This window comes from Pinus tabuliformis, chromosome 9 (assembly GCF_031772625.1).
Source record: "Pinus tabuliformis cultivar Carrire ecotype Pingquan chromosome 9, CPIR1, whole genome shotgun sequence".
Lineage (NCBI taxonomy): Eukaryota > Viridiplantae > Streptophyta > Pinopsida > Pinales > Pinaceae > Pinus > Pinus tabuliformis.
In genome coordinates, this window is record NC_142307.1 from 1924384450 (window position 1) to 1924411643 (window position 27194).

The 27194-nt window shown below is 38.5% G+C and overlaps 1 protein-coding gene across 1 annotated transcript; it reads right to left on the reverse strand.

The window, feature by feature from the left end:
* Nucleotides 1–6011: 6011 nt before the first annotated feature.
* LOC149156647 (uncharacterized) lies at nt 6012–6554 on the reverse strand. Its single transcript, XM_089444821.1, has one exon. It carries the CDS (start codon nt 6552–6554, stop codon nt 6012–6014), a length of 543 nt encoding a protein of 180 aa, XP_089300947.1.
* Between the last annotated feature and the right edge of the window lie 20640 nt (nt 6555–27194).

A 27194-nucleotide genomic window follows, 5' to 3' on the forward strand; every position in this document is an offset into this window, starting at 1 on the left:
TTAAGCATGATAAATGTGCTTATGCTTTAACAACCTTGTATTTCTGCCACCTTTCTTCTACCTACCCTTTACTTACCCTAACATTTTTTCTTCCCTTTATTGGGTGCATTTAAGCTAGCAGACTCTTTATTTCTTTTCATGAATAATCTACCTCTATACCTTCTCTCTCCATTGGGTCAGATTAAACTGTTGAGCCAATTTTATTTTCTACCTGTGGAAATAAATTTAAAACAAATCCAATTACGATTAAATTGTATAATTGGATTAAATAAACTAGTGTGGCATCTAAACAAACTGCACACAACTATTATTTTCAAAAATGAATTAGAGTAAAAGTAGTGGCATTTATATTTGCAACACTTTCAAAGTTTATTGCTTTTTTATTTTCTCTCTAACCTAACATTTTATTTTTCCCTTCAGTTTTTAGGGCATCTATTGTAGCATTTTTTTTGATATGGACATACTTATCAAAATATTTCCTAACATTTTTATTCAGTATTCTTTTTGTCCATATCCTAGCTTAACATTTTTTTTTGAAAAATATTTTCATTTTTTGGAATAATTTATTTTAACTTTCCAAAACCAAAAAATGCTACAACATGTTATATAAATAATGCTAAAGATTTAATTATATAAATAAAATAACTAATATATTGTTGAATATCAACACCAAAAATTAAGAAATTTGATTAACTAATATTGTTTATAATATATATATATATATATATATATATATATATATATATCTATTTTAAAATATACATTTAGTTTATATATGTCTTATATTTTTTTATTAATATATGGAATGTTTTATAATTAAATTTATTAAAATATGTTTTTTTATATAATAATAATTTATTTTAAATTGAAAATATATACAAAAAAATTATAATTCATAAAAATGGAAATAATAGAAAAAGGAAAAATAAATAAAATAAAAAATAAAAAATTAGTAACTAATAGAAATGGAAGTTATTAAACCACTCATAATAATACCTTACAAATAAATAAATTTAAATAAAAATAAAAATCAACAAAACTTAAATTCTCAATATTTCAACAATTTTTTTTATGAAACAAACTAATACCAATCAAAACAAAACTAAATACAAAATAATACCGTATTTGTGACAAATATAATAAAATATGAACCAAAAAATAAACCACAACTACAGTTTAAATTCAATTTTATTAAAAAATTAAATAAGATAAGCTATAAATAACTAAAATACGCGGCAAGCTGGAAAGAGAGCAATTTCATGTGACTATTGCCAAGATGCTTTAAAGATACTAAGGAATATTGTACTTTCATTTGAATATATTGTCGGCATAATGATCACGAATATAATGAAAATTATTCAATTTTATCTAAATTATAATGATTACAAATTTTTATATTATATTGAGAACATGTTAGAAATCTTTTAAATTTTATTTATATAATCTAATTGCATACAAAAATTAGGATCAAAATTTCACTTTGGGATCGAAATAGGGGTTTCAAATTTTGTTTCTGTTTTTTTTGGTATCATACTCTTTTATTATTAATATTAAATATTTCAAATTTATTATTCTGGAGGTTAGTTTAGGTTTAATTAAAGGAGAAGGAGAAACAAATAAACTTACTTACTGAAATTCATAATGAGGACTTTGGATAGTTGTTAAACCCAACTTATTTGGCATAAAATTAATTTTTTGTTTTTATTATCCCTAACTTCGTGGTATTGGGATTACTTTAGACGAGATGGCCTCAATTTTTTTTTAACACATGGGAAGAGAAATGATTCTTCTAACTTAAAAATTCAAGAATTTTCTTGTCATTTATGGTGTATTCTTACTCATAGTCATATCTAATGTAGCAAGCTTGTTTACAAAGTTGTGGAATTTGAATTTTGAGGTCAAGTCTCACTAGGTAACTCTTATCAGTAACTCTTATCAATATTTTGTTTATCTATTCTACACTTGAATTCCTTGTTGTAATGTCCCTGACTTCTAGTTGGGTAACAATACGCCACCACAACCCAATTTCCTTGAATATTTTTGCTAGTAATACCATCTTTATTCTCGCGGAAGCATATACTTTATGATTGTCATTAATAACGCTTGGCTTACTGCCATATTCCTTACTGTATGTATCACCCAAGTTTAACCTTAGCCTTAAATTTATTGACAATTGATTATCATTCACATAGATACAGTTTGTACATATAGTTAATGCACCCAAATTGGGGTTCCTACTGAAACACACATTTACTCACAAATTTATTTAGCACTCAGTAAGCATAAACATAAACTCAATGCGTGCAAGTGATAACACCCTTGGAGTCAAGGTTTCCTCATAATTCAACAGAACAAACATGTAAATGAATGGAATTTTACAAAAGTTCATAAACAAATTCAATACATGAACACGAAGAAAAAAATAAACACTCATTGAACACTTTTAAACTTGTAACCCATAAATTAGGGTTTCAAGCATAAAATCCATATTCGGCATAGAGCATTAAATAGAACACTTATGTGGTCAAGAATACCATATGGCTATGGGCTCTCCGTGTTCCACCCTCCCATAGACGACATGATTCATTAACATCAGCCACGGATCGCCCTTGATCTGGGAGTGAAAATCCACAGTAAAAAATAATCCAATAATAACTAAATCTCCATAACCAAGGTTCCAACTCAATAGTCATGTTGCTACAGGGTTTCGTGAACCTCCTCGGCATAATTACCAAGGTGCCAACCGAACAACCATGCTGATCTAGGGCTATTTAGACACCCTGCAGGTCACAACTTAATGAGTTCCCACACAATGTCAAAACTTATAATCATGGCTCACCAATTCGTCACCCAATGACCAAAGTCCAAGCATCATCCTCCTCCACGAAATTCTCATCCATGTGATAATACATAGAGATAATGAATGAATGATATATATATATATATAGATATGTTTCCCATACTGCATGGCCTCTCCACCATGTGGCACACCAAGGCCACGTGGACCTCGGTGTCCACCTATCACCACCAACTATCACCAACATTATTGCCCATGTCGGTGGAGTCACACCACCCGTCATACTCTTTTACATGGAGTCCCTCATGACTAGCCTATTTTATTATTAATAAATATTTTAATACGTTGTGATTACACAACTGACTCGATGGCCATTTAACCATTAAAGGCTTAGAAATCTGGGCACACTGGCCCCACAATTATTTAACATGGCTACATCGACACATATACCTTATAATATAAACTCTGGCTCGACAGCCTAATAATTCAAAGTATATGTATCACTAACCTAAATGTTACGCCACATTATTTACATAGGTGCTCTGTCTGTATCATGTAATACTTGTCCCACTGACCTAACCATGTAGATACTTCCAGAGACACCCCAACATCAATATCCACATATACATATACAACACATGAGGTTGGGCAATAGGTATTACACTTGTGCATGCTCTCCCTTTCCTTCTTGATTTGTTTTACTTCATATTTCGGAATTATAATATATTATTTTTGGAAAAGTATGGCGTTTTGGTCTAAATCTATGAAATCATAGTGGCATTATGATATATATTTCTACCATCCATTATTATAATTTGTGTATCTAATGTTTGGAGTATAATAGAGATTCGTTTGTAATTAGTGAGGCAACAATGTAAGAGGGGTTGTCTTTAAGTTGAACGAAACAACCTCCCATCTTCTTCTTGAAGTCTATACCCTTCAACAACACCACCATATTCTCTATTGTTGTTTAGGTTTATTCTATTTAGTGGAACTTACTTCGACAATAGGACATGGATGATATAAGAAACCCAAAAAAAAAATATTTGAATTTTAAATACTCCATCCAAAAATAAGAGATGCATAACACAAAATCTTGGTTGCAAATATTTTTTTCGTCTAGATTTTTTTTAAGAATATTCCAAAGTGGAATTGAAGCAATATACAAAAATAAATTATGTTACTTACCCTAGTATTTATGATATTGGTTTCATGTATATTTTGAAGAATTTTCAAATGTTAGAAGAGATAGAGCCACATCGTTGTACTGATGAGTCTTTCGATGCCATGTTAGCTTGTTAGAATTTGTAGATCCTTAGTTTATCAAGCTCATCTATGGATTTAATCATTCTATTAATGGAAACCTTACTAAATATACTTATAAGTATAAATGTTTAGTGAAGCTCGAAATAAGTGGTTGGGAAGATAGCTATCAAGGAATTGCTAAAGTTTACATTAGTGAATAATTTTATTTATGATGGATAGATCAGATCTCTATCATATTGTAAAAATTAAGTATATTTAGTTTGGAAGCCCACTAGGGCATCTAGGTTTAGGTTATTAAATTCATTCTATAAGAGATGATCAAATGAGAGAGTGGTATTTGTAATTGTTTGGTATCTCATCTTAGGATCAAATGATGTACTTGGTGTGGGATATTGTGAATGTATATGAAATTTATTAATCTCCCTAATATGTGTTAATTTTTGTACGAATATGATGCAAGACCACATGACATGATTTTACCTTCTTTTTTCTATATATGAAAAATATTTCTTTTTAGAAGATATTTCTAGTCATGTGAATCTATTAGTTAGCTAAAGAATCTCTACAGGATAGATGTAAATACGTGATAGTATAAGGTTCCACTCAGTCTGCTAGAATGGGGAACACCTGTAGGAATCTTCATGACCTATTGGTTATAGCTCCATTTTATCTCATGCAACAATTTTGTCTACAGTTAAGAGATATAAAGGGAAGAGAGACCTAATGTGTAGAGGCTTGGAGACCTATGTAATACCCATTCTAACTATGTAATTATCTTCTTTGTATAATATAATAACATATTGTGTGCTTTTGTCTTGTCTTATGCTTTTCCTTTGAGCTAAGTAGTTTATAATTGAAATCGTATGTAATATCCTTCCTAACTATGTAATTATTTTCTCTATATAACATAGTAGAAATTTGTGTACTTCTATCTTGTATCATTATTTTCCTTTGAGCTGAGAAACTGATGATTGAAATCATGTTAATTAAATTGCACATAAGCTATCAGTACACTATGATTGAATTTTTCCCTCTTGCACAACCTTCACAAGAAGCATACACATTAGTTAACATACAGAGTCCTTCAACCATAAATTTTTTCTACAACAACAAAAAATCATGATAATTGATATGACCATACCTCTAGTGCGAAAGGATTTTTGTTGACATAGCTATAGAAGTCAGTGCATTATGGCTCTTTCTGGTGACATCAAGTTTGTATGAGCCTCCAACTCTGACTTCTGAAGCAACATGTTTGCAGTGATCCAGCAAGTCATTTACTGTGCAACGTGTTTTAAATAATTCAACCTTCAGATTCTGATCTATGATTTTGGACATAGAGATCAAATGTTTCTTGATCCTGGGAACATACATAACATTATGAATGCATCTGACATTGCCATGGTAAAGCCATTGGAATGTCTCCATATCCCTTGATTTGACGTGCACAATCATCTTCTAGATAAATATTTCCACCATTGTTTATTTACTTGAAGTTCTCGTACAAATCTTTATTTCATGTCATGTGGATTGAAACACCAGAATCCACAAACCACACATCAAGATCATCATTTCCAACCAGAAATTTAGCATTAGAAACAAACAACTTACGATTCCTAAGATTAAAATTCAGGGCTTATCTTGCAAAATGTCATGAATGTGTTAGGTGGTTATGCCTTTCTTCATCACTTTTCTTCTTGTAGAAATATCTGGAAAGATGCCCACTTCTACCATAATAAAAAAATTCAATTTTAGAATCATTTCCAGTACGTGACATACATTGATTTGGTTTTGGAGATGGCTTTCTATGAAATGGACTTCCAACTTTACTTCCTTCTCCCTATTTTCCTTTTAATAGTTTCTTCTTTTCCACAAGTGTTATGTCTAGATTCCGAGGCTTTAAATTCCTACGCCTCTCTTCCTCTTGCATCAGTATACCTGTCAATTCCTAAAAAGTGGGAGCTTTTTCCACTGCAACAAGACCTATAATAAACATATGATAGTCCTCTGACATTCTATTTAAAGTGATTGCCACAAGATCGATAATAGGTATTAATTCTCCTATATCTCCCAGCTTATATTTCAAGTCTTTCATTCTTAAAACAAAAGCACTAAAATATTCATTTTCTTCCATTTTAATATACTGGAGCTTACTTTTCAGAAAGAGTACTTGATTTCTACTTTTTGTTTCATATAGATCCTTAAGTGTAGTATAAGTTTCACTAAATGTTTTGCAATCACGAATGTGAAGGATTATGTTATCCTTAACAAACATCCTTAATAATACCTTTGGCTTATTTTCCAACTTCTCCCAGTCTTGAATCGATGCAGTTGTCATGCCTACAATAGGATTTGCCTCTTCTCCCTTTGTGATGGTCCAAATGCCATTCCTTTCCATTAGAGTCTGCAACTTGAATTTCCAGTTAACATAGTTGTCGCCATCCAATTTATTGGCATCATTCAGATATGTCTCTACAAGTGGATTCGTCATTTTGAGAGAGAATTCCAATCTTCAACAGTGCCTTTTAGGAGCACCTCCTGTAGACCAAATCTAAACAAGGATTGAAAAACTCAAAAATTAGTGTGAATCACAAGCCTCCTCAAAAGCTCACCATGGGGCACTTCTAGAGAAAACGATAAAAAAAAGGTCAATTATCCACAACTAACGCTCTTTTCAATTCTTAGAGTTTGCACTGTATTGCAAGATATTTCAATTTCATAAGGCACCCTTGATCACAGCACCCTCTCCTAGTAGTAGTATGCACTGGTCACACACACACACACACACACACACACACATATATATCTATATATCTATATATATATATATATATATATATATATATATATATATATATATATATAGATATATAGATAGATAGATAGATAGATATATATTGACAATTCCTGAGTGCCAAGTGTGTAGACCACCGAGCCAACAAAGGTGTTTTATTACCCTAAATGCTAACCCACAGTGTTCAACACTGATCTCGATCCTTCTGACACAAGCTTCGTTTCCTTGTCTTAAGTTACAGAATAGGCTTTGCTCCATACAACCTTGACTTCAATTGTCCTAAGATTCCACCAACGATTACAACAACACTCCAGGCTCACGCAAGTAGATCAGATTCGAACAATGCTCCACAAAGATTCAGATTCAACCAATAGTTGTGCCCAGTGATGAGATCGATTTGCATAACACAGAAAAATGATTCCTTTGCATTATCACAATTGCATACATACTAACATGATATCCTCTGAGTTTCCACTGTTGAATCCACAATGGGTAGTAACAGGGCTCTAGTAGATCTCAAACAAGCCCTCTAAAACAAAAAAACTCACAAAAACACCTCCTCTCCCTCACACACTAGTCACTTATACTATTCTCCAGTTCTCTGGTAGATCTCACACACCACAGTCAACTCACAAGATTTAATGCACTCCATGACAACCACAGTACCACAAGTTCTTAAATACACTCCATGACAGTGTGGCAATTCTCATCATGTTCACCTTAATTTGAGAGCACTCTCAAAATTCACAAGATCCACTTACTTGTAGTTATCGTGCTGAGACCATCCAGCAGCCACACCATAGTCAAATGGCTTGGTATTTTCCAATGAATTTGTGGCTCCATGAACAAGCAGATCAAGCTGAAAAATAAAATTGTCTCCATTTAAACAACTCGACACTCAACTGGACAAACACACACAGTCTCAGCAGTCACTATTACAAACCCAGGATGAGCCTTGCACTCTGATAGCATCTTAAAAAGGGAAGATAAAATAGTGAATGAATATATCACCTCTCATATATAGAGCCCCTAATGCTGCCAAACAATGCTACTCTTCTTGAATAATCAAATAACCAATACAATAATGTAAAGATACATTTGTTCAGAAAAATACTGAGATGGGGAGGGGGGATGAATCAGTATTTTCAAATCATAAACTTTTCAATTTCATATTTTGATTTATGTATGTGACTTTAATTTTCAATTTCATCTGTTTATCTTGAGTTGGTGCATCAATACTTTATTAAACATTAGATAGACATTAACCATGTGCAGTAAGAAAACAACCATTATACATAAGAAACACACATGAACACCAGGATTTAAGATGAAAAGACAATGCAGGAAAAAACCACCTACTGTTGTCATCTATGTCTTCTTTTTTGATCTGATTTAGAATATTAGATAGTTGTTCTAATATCCTCGATAGATTATAAACAAAATTCTTTCATTGTTCTTAAGGATTCATGCAATTTTGGAAGTGAAATGATGAGTGTTCATGTTAATTTTATGAGAAATTTAACATAAATAAGAGACTAAACAATAACATAAACCTATACAAAACATCATCAAAAACACATTACAACAGGAACATGATAAATGAGTTCACCACTCCTGGGGTATGTCTCCTTGTTCCAACTTCCAATGACTTAGGACTCGCTACTATGATCAAAAGTGTAAAAATATGTGTTTACAATGCTCAAATGCCTCTAAAACCTCCTCCCATGAGTCCAGAATATCCAAAAATGGCTATCTCACCTTTTTTTTTAATTTGGTCAAGAATTGAAGAAGTTATGACCTCTCCTATTTTTCTCAATAATCGCTCCACAAATTGCACCATTTACAGCATGACCCTACAATTTTCCTCCAAAAAGTACTAACTAGGCAAAAATTTCACCACGCGGTGGCCATAAACTATCAGCATCGACAACTCCATCATAAATCATAATCGACGAGAACTAACAAGCCTTATGGTTTGTGAACACGGTGTGGGCGATGTGTGATTGCGATAAGCGAAGGAGCCAACAAAACTATCAACTACAGTACACCTATCTCGCATTCAGAATATATCTCAATTGGAGGAGCCAGGGTATTTCATATAACAGGACTTTTCACTGGGTGATATGCTATTGCGACATCACAATCACAACCTGATCCTCTTGAGGCCGATTATGTAACACTTCCCTTCTGTGATGTGCGATTGTGATTATCACATCTCAACCCTGACTTGATCTAGGGCCGACTCTTTAATGCCTTCCCTATTGTGATTTTCGATTGTGATCATCACATTGAAACCCTGACCTATTCTAGGGCTCACTCTTCAATGCCTTTCCTGTTGTGATATGCAATTGCGATTATCGCATCGCACCCTAGCTTATTTTTGGGTTGATTCTTTAACGTCGACCCACCTCTGATATGTGATTTGTGAAATGTGGGGCCAATGGAGACCTGCCACTTCGCGCTTCCCCATTCCCTGAAGAGTCCTACCATGTCATCTTCTCCTGCCATTTGTCCACGTCAAACCTGAGCTTTGAATTTCTCTAACTTCTTCATATGAGCTTGTATTCGAGTGTTGTTCGCACTGTTGGAATCAAGATGATGAACACTTCAATCTGAAGCTAATTTTATTGATATTTTTCCACTTTCATTTTGAGCCTAATTTTGAGCACCTGATCACTCCTCCCCACTGGAAGCCTTTTGGACCCCAAAATATCACTTTCAATTGTCTAGAAGGTGAGGGTACAGTTCCCTCACCTTTACAACCTCTATCCATTTGGATTTTAAAGGATTTGTACCCTTGAGCCCCACTCGAAGCTAATCGACACTTCCCCTTTTTGATATCCTTGTTATTTTGTCAAGTATAGTGTCTTGCTGAAGCTCATCAAGGAATTCTGGAGAAAATTCTTCAATAGATGGAATTTGAATTTTCTCTCCTTGATCTTCAATCAAAGGAGGCTCATACAACCTTAAATTCTCAACATTAACAAAAACATAAATTTTCATATATGAAGGCAAATCTAACCTGAAGGTATTGTTACAAATCTTTTCCAAAATTCTAAATGGACCATATCTAATTAGTTTTAGCTTTTTTACCTTCACCTTGGAGCCTCTCTTTGTTAATGTGAGGTCAAACTTCATCACCAACTTGGAACTTGTGATCTTGATGATGCTTGTCGTGCCTTGCTTTGTACTTGCCTTGGATTTTTTCAAGTTGTTCTTGAACCTTTTGGCATACAAATTGGATGTGTTCAATGAAATTTATTTCTTTGTCTATGTTGCTATGACCTTCAACAACAACATATTATCCAAAACTAAAATCCAAAGGATATTTAGGCAAGTATCCCAAGCAATCCTCAAATGGTAAATTTTTAGTTGAAGAGTGCTTGGTTCAGTTGTAAGCATGTTGAATATAGTGCAAATGTTCATCCTACAACTTAGGATTCTTGATGCAATACCCACGAATAAGATGTATCATTGTTATGTTCACCACTTTTGTTTGACCATCCGTTTTTGGATGAAAAGATGAACTCTTTTTCAATTTGGTGTCCATGAATCCCCACAAGCTTGGTAAAAAATTCCCAAAAAAGCAATAATCTTGATCAATAACAATGGATGTGGGCAAACCAAAATGCACCCAAACATTCTAAAAGAATACCTGAGTATTTTATTCAACTGTAACTTTCTTTTTACATGGAATCAAAATACACATTTGGCTGAACCTATCCATAACTACATACAAGTAACCATGACCTCTTTTTGACAATGGAAGACCTCCTACAAAATCCATAGAAACACTCTCCCATAGTCATGAAGGAACCAAAAGTGGTGTATAAAATCCTAACTTCCTATTGCTAGGCTTACTGATTGCACATAATGAACATCCTTTAATAAAACGAGAGACACTTTCAAGCATATCAGGCGAATAAAAATACCTCTGTGGATGTGCCACCGTCTTACTTACAGTGAAATGACAAGAAATAAGAGAAGTATGTGCCTCTCTTATGATCTTAACTCTTTCTCCTTGTGGAATACAAATCTTGCCAAGATGGTACAACAAGTTATCATGCAAATGATAATCTAGTTCCTCTACTTGGTTACCTTGATTCAAGCTTGCAAAAACATTTTGAAAGTCATTATCTAATGCATATTGCTCAATATAACTTTCATGTATAACAAAATTATGCTTGAGTAAAGTAGCTACACTTAAAATAGGCCTAGAAAGCATATCAGCAACTTTATTGTAGATAGCTTTCCTATACCTGATTACTAAGTGGAATTGTTGAAGAAAACCCATCCATCGGAAGTGCCTTGATTGCTGCAACTTTGATTGTGATTGCAAGTATTGCAATGGTTGATGATCAGTGTGAATGACTATTTCCTTACCCATCAAGTAGTGTTTCTATTTTTTCATACTTTGCGCAAATGCATACAATTCCTTGTCATATGTAGGATAGTTAATCACTAAACCATTAAAATTTTCTAAATGAAAACATATAGGCTTACAATGTTGCATGAGGACTGCACCCATGGTGTAGTCGCTAGCGTCAGTCTGAATCTCAAATGACTATCTCAAGTCTCAATGTGAAAGTAGTGGAGCTGTACTGATCTTTTCCTTCAATGCATCAAAGGACTTTTGTCGTTTTCCTCCCCACTGAAAAACCTCTTTCACGCTTTGTTACACTAAAATATCGTCACCATGATTATTTACAGTCAGTATGGGTCTATCATCACTTGTAATGTCCTCCTAAGCAAGTCTAAGACCTCAGCTCTTCAAATCAAGCTTTAGAAGTGGGAGAAAGACATTAAAAATCAATGTAACTCTGGTTCCACACTTTCTCTCATGGTCACCTGTGGTCCCGCACCTTCTGTGTACCAAAGCTGCGTACCTACCCGCTCTGTTCCTAACGATGTAGGTGCAGACCCCTGTGAAAGTCAAAAGGCGCAAGTTTTATCTTAAAAAACTCACTTTGGGTTAATTCTAGAGTTTTCTAGAAGGAATTTTGATGTGGATTGTTCGCTCTGAGGTAGTTCATGCATCCCAAAAGAGAAGGAGCTAATCCCTTGACTAAAGGAGCTATCCCTTTGAAGGAGGGCTTTATCCCTTTGAAGTAGGACCTAGTAACTTCCCTCCATTGCACTATAAATATAGGCATTGGGGTGAGGACTAGAGAGGTTAGAAGCTGAACATTTTGAGGGTAGATGCTGGTGAAATTAAGACTCTTTGGTTGAGCTTGAGAGGAGAGATTACATACCTCTTGGTTCCATTGGAGAGTGAGTGAAACTTGTCAAAGTAGAGGAGACATCTTGTTGGACCCTGGGAGGAGCTTGTACAACGTCAGGGCAAAGGTTGTAAAGTTCTTCGTCTTTTGAATTAATACAATCAAACTCATTTTTCTCAACAAGTATTTTATGTTATTTGTTTCGTGGACTCCTTGACTTTCATGTTAAATATGTTTTATGCAATCGGATTTTCAGGTGCTATTTAATTTGTTTGCCTTGTTTGTGTTTGCAGATTCGCGAAAAGGAGCTAATTTGGATCAAAGGAGTGAGGGCATCCACAAGCTTACATTGGACCAAAGGTGGGCTCTAAAAACACTTGTTTGCTATTGTTTATTGAAGCATATTTAGAGAAGATAGTGTCTCGTTGGTTTGCTTGTTGTTAGGTTTTCTTTAGATTATAGGAAGGTCTATCTTGTCTACAAGATTGACTCATTCCGTGGGACAAAATGGTGACTCCGCTGGGGAACTTGATTGTTTTCCTTGTCTATACTTTGACCTGAGAAACTGTATTTTCTGTTTCTGTTTTTGACTTGATGATTGTGGGATTGGGTGAATTTAGTTAATTTTGAGTTTGTTTTCATTTTTCATAGTTTTGGGAGAGGTACGCACCCTCTGAGTTAAGAATAGTGTGTACCTGTACGCACTTTTGCTTGGTGCACAGAGCGTGGACGCACCTGTGTAAACAGGTTGCCTGCGTACTATGTCAAAAATTTGAAAAATTTTAAATTTTTCTCTTTTTTATCAGTTTAGAATTTGTTTATAGGTTTTAGCCATTGCCCAGACCTGCTTGTTCCCTGTCAAAAACTTTCCTTGGTTTAATTTCATTAGCATTAGGGTTTTAGGTGGAATTCCTAGGAATTTTTCTTGTTGGGTTTGTTTTTCGTTTTGGTTGTGTAGTGGCTCTGAGCTTAGAAGTCGTAGGGACCTCAGATTGCCTTGGTGTCTACCAGTCTTCTTATGAGTCTAACCATTTATGAAATCTCCCCTTGTTGAGGAATCCGCTTTGAGTTTTCTCATTTCAAAATTTCGAAAAGCTTGTAGTTGAAAGTTTGGAATTTTCATTTAAAAGAAAAGAAAACGAAAGATTGCTTGTCTTTTGACTAATTGTGATTCTGCATAAACTAGTCCTTAGCTCACATTTAGCTAAGTAAAACATCCTCAAAAATACTTTTAGTAGGCTTTGACTTCAAGTAGCTTTTTATATAGTTTGTAGCTCTCAAAGTTAGTCATTTTCATTAGTTTTGAGTGTTTTATTTACAAAATATAAAAAATCTCTTTTGGAAAAGTTTGTTTTTTGTAGTGATTGAGTGCTTTGAAAAGAAAAGGGAAATTTGTGTGAAATAGCTAGTTGTCTCGTTTTGAGTGCTTTGGAAAGGAAAATCTCTTCCTTAAATTTGTTTAATTGAGAAAGTTTTGTGTTTTCAAAGTATTTGCATTCTCAAACTCTTTCTTAGTTTAGAAGTTCATCGAAGAGAAAAGATTGTTTAAATCATCTTAGGTGCATTTTTTTAGTGATTTCGAGTCGAATCTTTACACCACGAGTTTCATCTACGCCACCTCTTGACTTAAACAACAACCACTAAAATTAACGCTTAAAGTAAAATTCACCTAGTAACATTTTATTTCTAGGGCTCTGATACACCAACTTAGCTTAGGCTAGTGTCTTGGAGTAGGAGAGTAATTAACTCTCCAAGACAGTAAAAACAAACAAGTAGTTGTATCTTGTGGTAGGAAGAAATCCAATTGTTGCATTTATGCTCTAGGAAAGCTCCTCTTAAAGGAGAAGCACGAGATCGTGTCCAAACCAGTGTGGGAATCAATCCTTCCTCATTGGGAACGACGCCAGATATTCACGTATTAAAGACAGTAAACCTCAGATTAACCATTGTCGAGGAGCTTGGGGTCACTTGTTGGTAAACCTTGGATTATGTCAAGGATCCTTCAAGGGGATTGAGCTTGCTACTCTGCCCTTGCGTGCGTATCGGATCGTAGACTGTTCCCCCAGGTGTATTTGTCTTAGTTGGTAGCCTTAGTGACCATATTCTTTAGGATTCTTCCTAAGGTGACAGCGGTGGGAAGATCCCACTGTACCTGGAGCAGACGTCGGCTAGACTCACTTGGATTTTCTGGGGGGTTCACTTCACTCGAGATGGTTAAGTGGAGGAACTTGGTCCAGTCTATTCATTAAGCAGGTTGCCGGGGTAACTGTTCCAACCGCCATTTCTGTACTGAATTCTGCGACGTTGGGTTTCATCACCAACTAGTGTTTTCGGTCCGGAAAGTTACTATTTGTGTGTGTTTGATCTCTAGATTCTTTAGGCGTGTGATTCAAATTTGTTTGGTTCTTTAGAGGATTTAGGTGTTTTTCATTGAGATTTTACTTTGTTTGCGTGTGAAGTAGTTAAAAGTTTTTAACTGTGGCTGAATTACCAAGACAATCCCGTAGACTTCGGGGCCAGTCTCCTGAGTTTGTAACCGTGGCTGATTTACTGAGGAAGTCCCGTAGACTTCGGGGCCAACCTCCTGAAGAAGTCCCGAGCCAGCTTGAAGGCTTGAAAGTCCTCGTAACTCCTAGTGGTAGTAAATTTGGGTCACCTGAAGAAGGAGAGTCTTCATTGGTTGTACATCCTGATTACCAAACTCTAGTAACAGGTTATAATCCTGAATCTATTTCGGTTTCCGAACTTGTTGGTAGCTTTTCATCTACTAGTGATATAGGGGAAGAACCTGAGATATCTGAACTTGTTACTCCAACATCGGGGTTTGTCTCTCCAACTTCTAGTGGTCCTAATTCACCTAGGGTAGAAAGAGTAATCACCGAAAATCTTCCTTATGGTTTGATAGCTATTGAAGAACTTGCACCGGAAGAAGAAGTAGGCATCCCTATCCCTGAAAATCAACCTGTTATTGATCTAAGGGAGCATGAATCAATTTTTTACAGTCCACCTAAAAGTACTACTTGGTATCTTTCTTTGACTAATAATTTGGAAAACCTAGCGTTAAGTTTTTCACCACCTCGTGCTCCTTATCATCCTAGAGGTTTTTATACTCCCGTAAATATGTCAGGTCAGTCGTCCCTGTTTACTCAATTGCCTGAATCTTTTTTGTACGACAGTCCTTCTGTTCCCTCTGGGTATCAGTCACTTTTTGGTACTTTTTCGGGAGCATCTCCTCAACCTATTGAACAAGGGTTATTCATTGGAAGCAATGGTGCAAAGCCGTTGAGCGTAGAAGACATTCTTATGATGTCAGGTTCTATTCCCAATTCTCAACCTCAAGGTGGCCAGTTACCGCCTGGGGGGCAACCTCAATTAACGCCTGGGGGGCAACCTCAAGGACGGTATGTACCTACGGTACAATACATTCCTCAAGGTCAACCCCAGACCAAATATGTAGCCCAAGGTCAATCCCAGTATCAATTTATACCTCAAGGTCAACCCAGTATCAGTACGTGCCTCGGGGGTATCTAACCCAAGGTCAGTACTCAAACCAAGGTTTCCAACCACCCCAAGGTCAATCTTATATTCAAGGAACAGGAAATGTACCTTTCAATTATCAATCCTACCCTCAACCCGATTATGGTCCCCAATATTCTCAACCTGTTATGGGTCAGTACCCCAGAATGAACATAGTGTGGGATCCATCGCAAACTCAACAGGTGTTGCACCCAAGTGTACAGTTGTCATCTCAAACTGGACAACCCATAGTTTCTGGTTCACCCCATCAACCAGTCCAGTCTAACATTCAAACTTCTGTACCCTCGGTAGTTTCTCAGTCTGGGCCTACTGCGCCTCGTACTCCATCTCAAACGACTGCTGCAACTGCCGCAACATCTGTTCAATCTACCCCACCTACTTCTGGAGTATCGACAGCTCCGGTTTCTATTGTTCCTGTATCTACTCCTCAGACATATTTACCACCATCTGGATCCACGATTCAAACTACGGTTCAGATGCCTGTAGGACAACCTGGTTTAAGTACGGTTGTCACAAGTCAACCTCAATTCACCTATCAACCGTACTAGGTACAGTACCAATTCGGTCCTACTTTCCAGCAGCAAGTTTATCAGTATCAACCGTATCCTGGGTACACTTATCAACAACCTCAACAACCCCAGTATGGTCCGGTTAATCCTGGTTTTCCGGGAGGATACAATATCCCGACCGTGATTCCTATTCCTAGTTATCCCGAATATCCTCCTCCTGGGGCTGGTCTCATGACCCAGCGTTTTAGGGATCCTAATTGGCAGTTACCATTTATCGCAACTTTGGACTTCCCTGATTTGTCGCGCCTATCGAACGATCCGATTAATTATCTTCCATTTTGGCCGCCAATGTCGAATAAGTTGCCCAGTGACATTCCCAAGTTCGAAGGTAAATCTGGAGAGGACCCATCGAACCATGTGATGACTTACCACCTCTGGTGTGCGTCTAACTCCATCACAGATGATTCGATCCATCTTAGACTTTTCCAGCGCACTCTAATTGGTCTCGCGGCCAAGTGGTACATTGAGTTACCGCGAGGCACTTTTTATAATTTTAGTCAGTTAGCTACCTCGTTTTTAACTCATTTTCAGTTGCTAGTCAGATATGACAATGGCACGGAATTGTTAACTTCGCTAAAACAATCGACATCCACGTACATTTCAGATCATATTCATGAGTGGAGACGTCGACGACGTTTAGTGAAGGTATTTATTCCGGATCAAATCTTGGCTGAGTGGTTTGTAAAATCTTTGTTGCCAAGGATCACTGAAGATGTTGCTAAAGCCGGAGTTGTTACTGAGGAGCAAGTGATTGCTCAAGCACAGTACCTTGACTTGGTCTATACTCAGTCAGGTACGTTACAAGAAAAGATCCCTGATCTTCCCAAGTCAAATCAAATCACTGTAGCTCCTTCGGGATATCATGCCGCTGACGGTATGATTGGCACGGTTAACACTAAAAGTAAGAAGAAGTCTTCCAAGAATTCTTCTCCTATCATAACCTTGCCTGATTCCCCGATAGGAGATTTTTCTGCATAGGTTCCCGCCGATATTCACGTTGTAGAGTCATCTACAGCTAAATCAAAATCCGGTGGGAAGAAGAAAGGAAAGAATAAGAATAAAACGGACAAAAGTTCAAAGGAGAAATCTAAAAAGGCGGAATCCAATGATGAAAAGCGCAAATCTCTTTATCCATGTCTCATTTGTGACGAAGAACATTTTACAAGAGACTGCCCTCATCGAGCAGAGGTTGCGAAGATCGTCAAAGGTTCCCAAACTCCTGCTGTTTTGAAGGATCCATTTCCAAGTCAAGATAGCAAGATGATAGGTTCTTCCTCGAGTGCCAATGAAGAACCCATATTGATGATGTCCCATGTGAGGATTGCGACTCGATCGCAAGATTATGGTAGTAAGAGTCCTGTTGATGGTAAAGAAGCAGAATCTTCTCATTCTAATCCATCAACCTCAGCTCCTGATTCCGATCCACTACAGATCGAGAAACCTAATCCAGACTTAGTAATCAAACCGCCTGCCAAGGGTATACTTTGAAAGTCAGCTTTCAATCCACATTCGACAGTGGCTCAGAATTATAACATTGTTGAGGATTTAGTTGTTTCACCCTCAGCAATGTTGGCTTTGGAAGTGCTGCAATCATGCCCAGCTGTTGTGGGGAAAAATGCCTATGCAGGACGATCCTATCCACCTAAGATGTGACAGTGCCTTAGCAACAAACAAGTACAGCTACACTAGTTTCTTCCTTTATGAAATGTGAAAGAGGGGAGATCGATAGACTTACCGTTGTCTTTGTCCCTCGATCTAGATCCTCTTCTCTTTGGGTGTTCACAGCTACTTGCCTCCTCGCTTGCTCAAGAGGACAGCTACTTGATTTCCACGAGATCACAAGAGAACAGCTACCTGTGACAAGAGAACAGCTACTTGCGACAAGAGAAGAACACAACACAAAGGCAAATATTCATATTCATAAATGATTCAGGATTAGAAGTAAATCAAATACACTAATGCAATCATACAAAATACACCAGCATATAGGAAAGAACCAAGATAGCTTTATTGATTGATAACAGGGTTCAGGAAGAGATACAACCCAAAGGGCTCCAATCCAGCATCTCCTTCCCAGCAGAATGGAATTCCTTCTTCAGCTCCCTTCAAATCATTAAGCACCCAATGTTTCCAGTCTCAAACCAACATCAATTCTTTGCAATAACAAAATTCCAGCCTCTAGATCCCATGGAGGAGAGATCTATATATAGTTATTTTGGAGAGAGGATGAGTTAGCTTGAGATCTGACTAGTGTCCTCTCCCTCTCTCAGTTCTTGAGTCCACTTGGAGGTTCTTGCTTCCACTTGGAGATTTGGAACCTCTTACTCATCACCAATCGAATTCCCTGAGGCAAGTGTCATTTTGGAAGCTTCCTGGGCATTGACACATTGAGGAATGAGCCTGCCACTTGTCCAAACTCGCTCAGCGCAGGTAGCCTTTGTTGGAGTTGACATTAAACGCAGGTAGATAGTGGAGCAGTTGACATTCAGCGCAGATGCTCAGTGGAGCAGTTGACATGACCCTGAATTGACTTGTTTTTGAGTGATTTCAAGTGGAGAACTTCTGTGAATTGCTGTGGTTGGTTTGCCTTGTTCCTCTAGGGGTAGGAACAACATGTTTAGGGACTTTGGATCCCTTAGATTATGGACATTTCTTGCTCAATGCTGTAAGGCACAAAAATGTCTATAACAGTTGCCCCCTAAAGTATGAGGCCGTTTATCGGGTGAAATGCTTTATCCAGGAGGGTCCGAAGTTCATCCATCTGCTGGGAGGAGACCTGTAATAAGATACAATACAATACATTATGATTCATACTGATTTCATGATCTAGCTGAGGCGGGCATTCCCATGCTCAGCTTTATAAATTCATTTTTGTACATACAACAGACGATCGTCTGATGGTAGACTGATAATTTTGGCGAAATTATCATCCTTTGAGTAGGATGATCATCTGTTGCAAGGATGTACATGTCAAATGTCTTTATCTTTCCTGAATATATATCGCAGCCCGGATGGATGAAACTAGATCCGGGGTCTTCAAACTCGTTCGATCTTCACTCTAAGTACAAGTCGATCCATGTGAGAATTGCGCTGAAGTCGAACATGGAAAGACATCGCTTGATTACCGGTCAATGATGTAAACCGTTAACAAGCGTGAGAGGAATCACCGATAATGATAATGATCCTCAAGGTACTGCAGTACAATTCACGTGGTGTGAATAAAGGACTTGGCGTCGAACACCACGCAAAATCTTCTGGTCGAAGGTCATTGATGTATACCTGTCGCTGGAAGTGAGAAACTTGCCATTGAGGCATGCAAGCTTCAAAGTACCGAAGGGGTTGTTCCTAGATCAACTTCTTGGATAATGAGCTGATGTCGACAAGAAGCGATTCGTCAAAGGAGGGCCTTGATGAATCCCACATCAGTGACATGGAACAGAGCTAATGATTTTAATGGAGGTGAAAATGATATGTGACATATGATTCAGGGTGGCGGTCATGAATGGATGAAGGATAATGTATGGCAGTGGATGGGACTCGGTTGACTCTTTCTGAACGACTTCTCTTGAACATATGGCGACACTGATGCGATGGATCGGTAGCATTACCCCAAATATGGATGGTATGGCGAGACCATGGTGATGTGACCGGTGAATGAAACAACCCAACCCGATTGTGGTACGGAGGAAAAGTATCATGTTCAAGAGCGAACTGCTACCATCAAAGTTTTCTTGATTTTCTCCCAATTTTTCCCCAGTCATTGCTGACCAGTACCTCTTTATTTTTGTCAAGCTTGAGGAGGATAACATATGCTTGTTCTATAACCTGCCCTTCGGGCAAGCCCATCGCTATGTTTTAACGAGCCTAGCGATAGTGAAACTCGTTCTCGTCTAAAGACAAGTTTGTCGCTATTTAACAATTTTAACGAGTCTAACGACAAGGATAACTCGGTCCTTTTCATTTTTAGAGAGTCTGAAAAGGTACATAAAGTCAACTCCAAAATTCCTTTTTCGTCATCTAATCCCTTAAGTCCAAAAAAGTATAAAACAATACAGAAGGGATGAGTTTTCGATAGCTTTAACGAGCCGAACAAAACAAGCGCTCGATCTTTTTGTGCAATAATCCCTCAGGTCCAAAAAGATTAAAATCTAGAGGAGGGATAGTTGTTCTTGTCCTTTAACGAGAAGGAAGGCCAAAACTCAGCAATCTTTTCATATTTTACGAGTCAATTGAAAAGAGCTTAAAGAAGACTCGTCTTTTGAGGAACGAGTGATAAACAGGGATAGCAACTGATTCCAGGTACAGGTTGGAATTTTTCCAATCACGGCAGTGTCACAAGGATGGCTAGGTGAAATCACTCTTCGCAGCTGTTCCTCAAAATGGGTAAACAATCATATGGAGGTGAACGATCGGCCAAATGAAAAGTGGAGGTGGCAGGTGCAAACACGACCAAGGCTTTAACGGCTGATGATATTACATTCACAGTGGTTATTTACCGGGATAGGTTCATTTTTTAATGGGCTTGAACTCTAGGGGAAAGCTTGCTCACAATCGCTTTTCTATTTTTTAACGAGCATAAATTCTGTGTTAAAACTGCTTGATATCGCTTTTCTACTTTTTAGCGAGCATAAATTCCGCGTTAAAACTGCTCGATATCGCTTTTCTATTTTTTAACGAGCATAAATTCCGCGTTAAAACTGCTCGATTATATAGTCAAATTTTGATTTTTTACCATAACTAGCTTTTCTCTTTTCAAGGATAGTACTGCATTTTCAATTGCTGCATCAAACTTAGTTAGAAATGAATAACATTTGCATGGAAATGAGAATATAACCCTAATATTTCGCTTTGAACTACATAAAAAGCATTAAAAAGTGTTTTTACCTCTCATTTTACCATTTCATTTGAACTTGGTTTGTTGGAGCTTTGGAGGTGCCTCTTCCCCCTTGATTTTCACCAGCTGATTTCGGGAGATTCTATGAACGATTCTCGGTGCCGTCTGGACCAGGTAGGAGCTAAACCCTAGCTCTTTGTTTTCATGGTTTCATTTTTCCATTCTGTGCCTGTTTCCCAGTCTTTTTGAGCCCTTGGGGTCTTGCCAAGGTGCCCTGTCATCAACGCAGGTTGTCCCCTCGAAACCTGCGCTGAATGTCAAGCTGCCTTGAGGCAGCTTGACCTTCAACGCAGGTGGAACACTGTCTACCTGCGTTGGGACTAGAAAACTGATTTTGTGGCACAGTTTTTGATGAAATTTCGCCAGTTTCTCATCAAATCTAGGAACTTACTCCTTCTCTTGTTTGTTTTGCAGGGATCTTTGAGCAAAATGTCCCTTACATGGCGAGAACGAGAACATGAAGAGGAGGACATGATTGCCCTCCATGACCCTGTCACAGTGAACGCGCTGCGGAACTGTGGCCTGCTGAAGTTCTTCCGTATCTCTAGTATGAGAGCACAGATCTCTTTACTGCAGTATATGCTTGATGCTTGGGATCCTATTAACCAAGTATTCCAGATTAGGGGAAAATCCATCCCCTTGACCATAGTGGACATTTACTTCTTGACTGGGTTGTCAAGGCGGGGTGCCCCCATTTCTTTGTCAGGTTCGGCCCGAGGGAATGACTCCGTGAGAGATTATGTCCGCCAGTATTGCAGGGAAGGTTCCCAGCCGAGCAGAGACGGCAAGGTTGTTATCCGTGAGATTACTGACAGGTCTCTCAGGTCCATTCTGTATACTATTGGTAGGATGGCCAGTAGCACATCTCTACATGTTGCCAACGGGTCTTATGTTCAGCACGCCTTGGAGTGTCTCCAACCGAAAGTATTCAATTGGTGTGATGCAGTACTTGTTCAGATGAAAAGTCAATTGACCAAGGTAAAGGACGGGAAGCTGAAGAACTTTGGATTTGGTTCTATTTTGACTGCCTTCGCCTTGGAGAAAATACCACTGATGCAGCCTCAGTATATTGCACTCGACTTGCCTTCTCCGACCGAGCCACGCATGCAGAGATGGGTCGATCACATGTCTAGGCATGCTGGTCAACCTCAGATTACTTTTACTGATACCTTCTTCAGGTGGTTCGAGCACCAGGAGATGGTCTATTCCGAGTATCCATATGTGGGTATGGATTTCCGAGGTGATCCGGATTTGGTGTTACCGGATGGCGAAAAGTGGGGCGCTATTGGTAAAACCTCTGACCATATCACTGTTTACTGCTTTTATTCATAATGTTGCTGTGCTTTATTCTATCAAGACTTTTAATCAAACTCTTGTGTGCATGCAGATGTTGGTCCTGTTCGTCCAGCAGTTTGCCCGAGAGCGCCAGTTGCTGCCCCAGCAGGGGAGACTGCTGGGAGAGTTATTCTCCGCGACCTTGATGTAGCCGAGACCCTTACAGCTGTGCAGGAGTAGGTTGAGAGCCTTACTCTCGGCATTCCCGATGTGAGGATTGATGAGTTACCTTTACGGTTGCAGCGGCATACTACTGGCGTGCCTAGATGATGGACTCGTCTCTTGCACATGATTGCACAGGCTGTGACGTGCTATTATGAGCATCACTAGACTAGGGTGCCCCCTAGCATTTTTGAGTTTTGGGTCACATGACCGATTTTGTCTTGGTTACAGAACATTATGTATGAACGATAAACAGCTTATATATATTTTGATTTTCGAGTTTTATTCTGGTTGAGTTATATGATCCATATGTACAATCATTGATGATGTGTCTCTTTTTATAAATGTCGCAAATGTCTATCTAACACATAGTTTGCTAATGAGTCAGTTAATGTGTTTAAGTTGCTGGAAATATGTTGGTATTGAATTCAATCAAACTGTCTTTCCAAAATCTTAACCCTTAGGAACATGCGATAAATAGCTGGATTACGAACAGAATATATACCATTGAGTTGTAGTATTACGAGTTGTGAGTCTAGCTTGACAATTAGTCGGCGTATACCATGGGTGATGGCATCAGAGAGTAGTTCTATCAATGCGCTATACTCAGCGATGTTATTCGTTGATTGCCCAATACACACACCTCTGAAACTTACTAACTCGCCGCTTGGATAAAAAATGGCCCAGGCTGCGGAGGATAGGTTCCGCGAACTACGACTCGCTCCGTCGGCATATCCAACACATGTCTCCAGAAGGTTTGACATCTGCAATAAATGTAAAAAGGTGGATTACTCGACCAAAACAAACACTTTAGCGAAAACAAAATACAACAAAAGCATACAGGTTACTATTTAGGCATAGTAATGCTTGAGATACAACCCGTTGCGGGGTTGCGCCAGTGGAATTCCGTCATAATCCATTAACTCGTAGGCTCCTTTTGCTAACACTCGTTTAACAATATAGGGGCCCATCCATAAGGAATTAAATTTACCTGCTCCCAATTTATCGGATTCTTGATCATAAAGCAAGACCAAGTCACCTTCTGAGAAGACACGGGTTTTGACATTTTTGTCGAACTGTGCCTTGACTCGTTTCTTATGGGCTTCGTTAGCCAAAGCGGCATCACGAAGGGTTTCATCCAATTGGATTAATTCCAAGAAACGAGCCTCTTCTTCCGAAGTTCCGGGGAGGAGATCAATTGCGAGTTTAAGCGACGAAATTTTGCACTGGATTGGCAAGACTGCTTCCAGGCCATACACCAGTTGGAAAGGTGTGAACCCGGTCGTGTTCTTTACCGATGTTTGGTAAGCCCACAAGGCTGAGTACAAGATTAGGTGCCACCTTCTTTTATGAACCCCAATCATCCTTTGCAACATACGCTTCAGGACCTTGTTGATTGCTTCAACTTGTCCGTTGGCTTGTGGATAATACGGGGTAGAGCTGTCGTGAGATAGCCCTAGTTTGGCAGCTAATTCGACCATCGTGTGATTGCGAAAATGCGACCCATGATCTGTAACTATAGCCTGTGGTACGCCGAACCTGGCTACTACATGATTGAAAAAGAAAAGGGCAGCTGTTTCACCAGTGTTATCCAATGTAGGCATCGCCTCGGCCCATTTGGTAAAATAGTCAACGACGACTATAATATACCCATGCCCCCCGGTCGAGGTGGGGTTACATTGCATGAAATCGATGCCCATTTGGCGAAAGGCCCAACAGAAATTATTGGCTGTAAAGGTGTGGGTGGTCTTTTGGTTTTGATATCAAAAATTTGACAAGCATGGCAACTTCTGACTGCGATTATGCAATCTTTGAACATGGTTGGCCAGAAGTATCCTGCTCGTAAGATTTTTTGTGCTGTTGCATATCCAGATTGATGCCCCCCACACGCGCCTGAATGACACTCATTCAGGGCTTTTTCGGCCTCCTCATGGGTAAGGCACCTCAGGACTGTATCGATACCACGACGGTAAAGCATATCACCGACGATCATGTAGTCTTTCGCTTGGTATCGTATACATTTCTGTTCTGAGTGAGAGGTGTTAGGCCTGAACTTTTGGGTTTGGAGATAAATTATGATATCTCCATACCACTCATTGCTTGTAGATATCAGAAACAAACTTTCGTCCACGATTGACTCCTCGAAGGTTTCATCGTTGGATGACGATGGGAGATCGCACAATAATTCTGCGAAAACTAGAGCTTTCTTTGATTTGGATTTTACAAATTCCTGATCAAACTCTTGAAGGATCGCTATCCATTTTGAATATTTTCCCCCCAGCAACTGTCGCGACAGTATATACGTCATGGGGTTTCAATCTGATAAAATGGTAGTTTTCCGAAAGAGGACATAATGTCGAAATCTTTGAATCGCTTGAACAGCTGCAAGCGCTAGTTTTTCAACATAAGAATATTTGCTTTCTGTATCATTCAAGTTTTTACTTAAATAATATATAGGATGTTCAATTCCATTGACTTCTTGAACTAAAACCATCGCAATGGTCGTATCCGCTGCAGCCAGATACAGGTTAAAATCTCTTTGATAGTCCGGGGCGTACATTAATGATGCTTTTACTAGACAATCTTTCAAAGCATCAAAGGAAGCTTGCGCCACCTGGTCCCAGACGAAAGGTACATCCTTTTTCAAAAGACGAGTATAACCTTTAGCAAGTTCTGCGTAATTTGGAATAAACCTCCTCAGAAAGTTTGCTTTCCCTGTTTATCACTCGTTCCTCAAAAGACAAGTCTTCTTTAAGCTCTTTTCAATTGACTCGTAAAATATGAAAAGATTGCCGAGTTTTGGCCTTCCAGCTCGTTAAAGGACAGGAATAGCTATCCCTCCTCTAGATTTTAATCTTTTTGGACCTGAGGGATTATTGCACAAAAAGATTGAGCGCTTGTTTTGTTCGGCTCGTTAAAGCTATCGAAAACTCATTCCTTCTGTATTGTTTTATACTTTTTTGGACTTAAGGGATTAGATGATGAAAAAGGAATTTTGGAGTTGACTTTATGTACCTTTTCAGACTCTCTAAGAATGAAAAGGACCGAGTTATCCTTGTTGTTAGACTCGTTAAAATTGTTAAATAGCGACAAACTTGTCTTTAGACGAGAACGAGTTTCACTATCGCTAGGCTCGTTAAAACATAGCGATGGGCTTGCCCGAAGGGCAGGTTATAGAACAAGCATATGTTATCCTCCTCAATATTGACAAAAATAAAGAGGTACTGGTCAGCAATGACTGGGGAAAAATTGGGAGAAAATCAAGAAAACTTTGATGGTAGTAGGTCGCTCTTGAACATGACACTTTTCCTCCGTACCACAATCGGGTTGGGTTGTTTCATTCACCGGTCACATCACCATGGTCTCGCCATACCATCCATATTTGGGGTAATGCTACCGATCCATCGCATCAGTGTCGCCATATGTTCAAGAGAAGTCGTTCAGAAAGAGTCAACCGGGTCCCATCCACTGCCATACATTATCCTTCATCCATTCATGACCGCCACCCTGAATCATATGTCACAGATCGTTTTCACCTCCATTAAAATCATTAGCTCCGTTCCGTGTCACTGATGTGGGATTCATCAAGGCCCTCCTTTGATGGATCGTTTCTTGTCAACATCAGCTCATTATCCAAGAAGTTGATCTAGGAACAACCCCTTCAGTACTTTGAAGCTTGCATGCCTCAATGGCAAGTTTCTCACTTCGGGCGACAGGTATACATCAATGACCTTCGACCAGAAGATTTTGCGTGGTGTTCGACGCCAAGTCCTTTATTCACACCACGTGAATTGTACTGCAGTACCTTGAGGATCATTATCATTATCGGTGATTCCTCTCGCGCTTGTTAATGGTTTACATCATTGACCGGTAATCAAGCGATGTCTTTCCATGTTCGACTTCAACGCAATTCTCACATGGATCGACTTGTACTTAGAGTGAAGATCGAATGAGTTTGAAGACCCCGGATATAGTTTCATCCATCCGGGCTGCGATATATATTCAAGAAAGATAAAGACATTTGACATGTACATCCTTGCAGCAGATGATCATCCTACTCAAAGGATGATAATTTCGCCAAAATTATCAGTCTACCATCAGACGATCGTCTGTTCTATGTACAAAAATGAATTTATAAAGCTGAGCATGGGAATGCCCGCCTCAGCTAGATCATGAAAGCAGTATGAATCATAATGTATTGTATTGTATCTTATTACAGGTCTCCTCCCAGCAGATGGATGAACTTCGGACCCTCCTGGATAAAGCATTTCACCCGATAAACGGCCTCATACTTTAGGGGGCAACTGTTATAGACATTTTTGTGCCTTACAGCATTGAGCATGAAATGTCCATAATCTAAGGGATCCAAAGTCCCTAAACATGTTGTTCCTACCCCTAGAGGAACAAGGCAAACCAACCACAGCAATTCACAGAAGTTCTCCACCTGAAATCACTCAAAAGCAAGTCAATTCAGGGTCATGTCAACTGCTCCACTCAGCATCTGCGCTGAATGTCAACTGCTCCACTGTCTACCTGCGTTGAATGTCAACTCCAACAAAGGCTACCTGCGCTGAGAGAGTTTGGACAAGTGGCAGGCTCATTCCTCAATGTGTCAATGCCC

Excerpts from the sequence above, each read along its gene's own strand:
- LOC149156647 (XM_089444821.1), bottom strand. The coding sequence starts at position 6,554 with ATGACGAATCCACTTGTAGAGACATATCTGAATGATGCCAATAAATTG.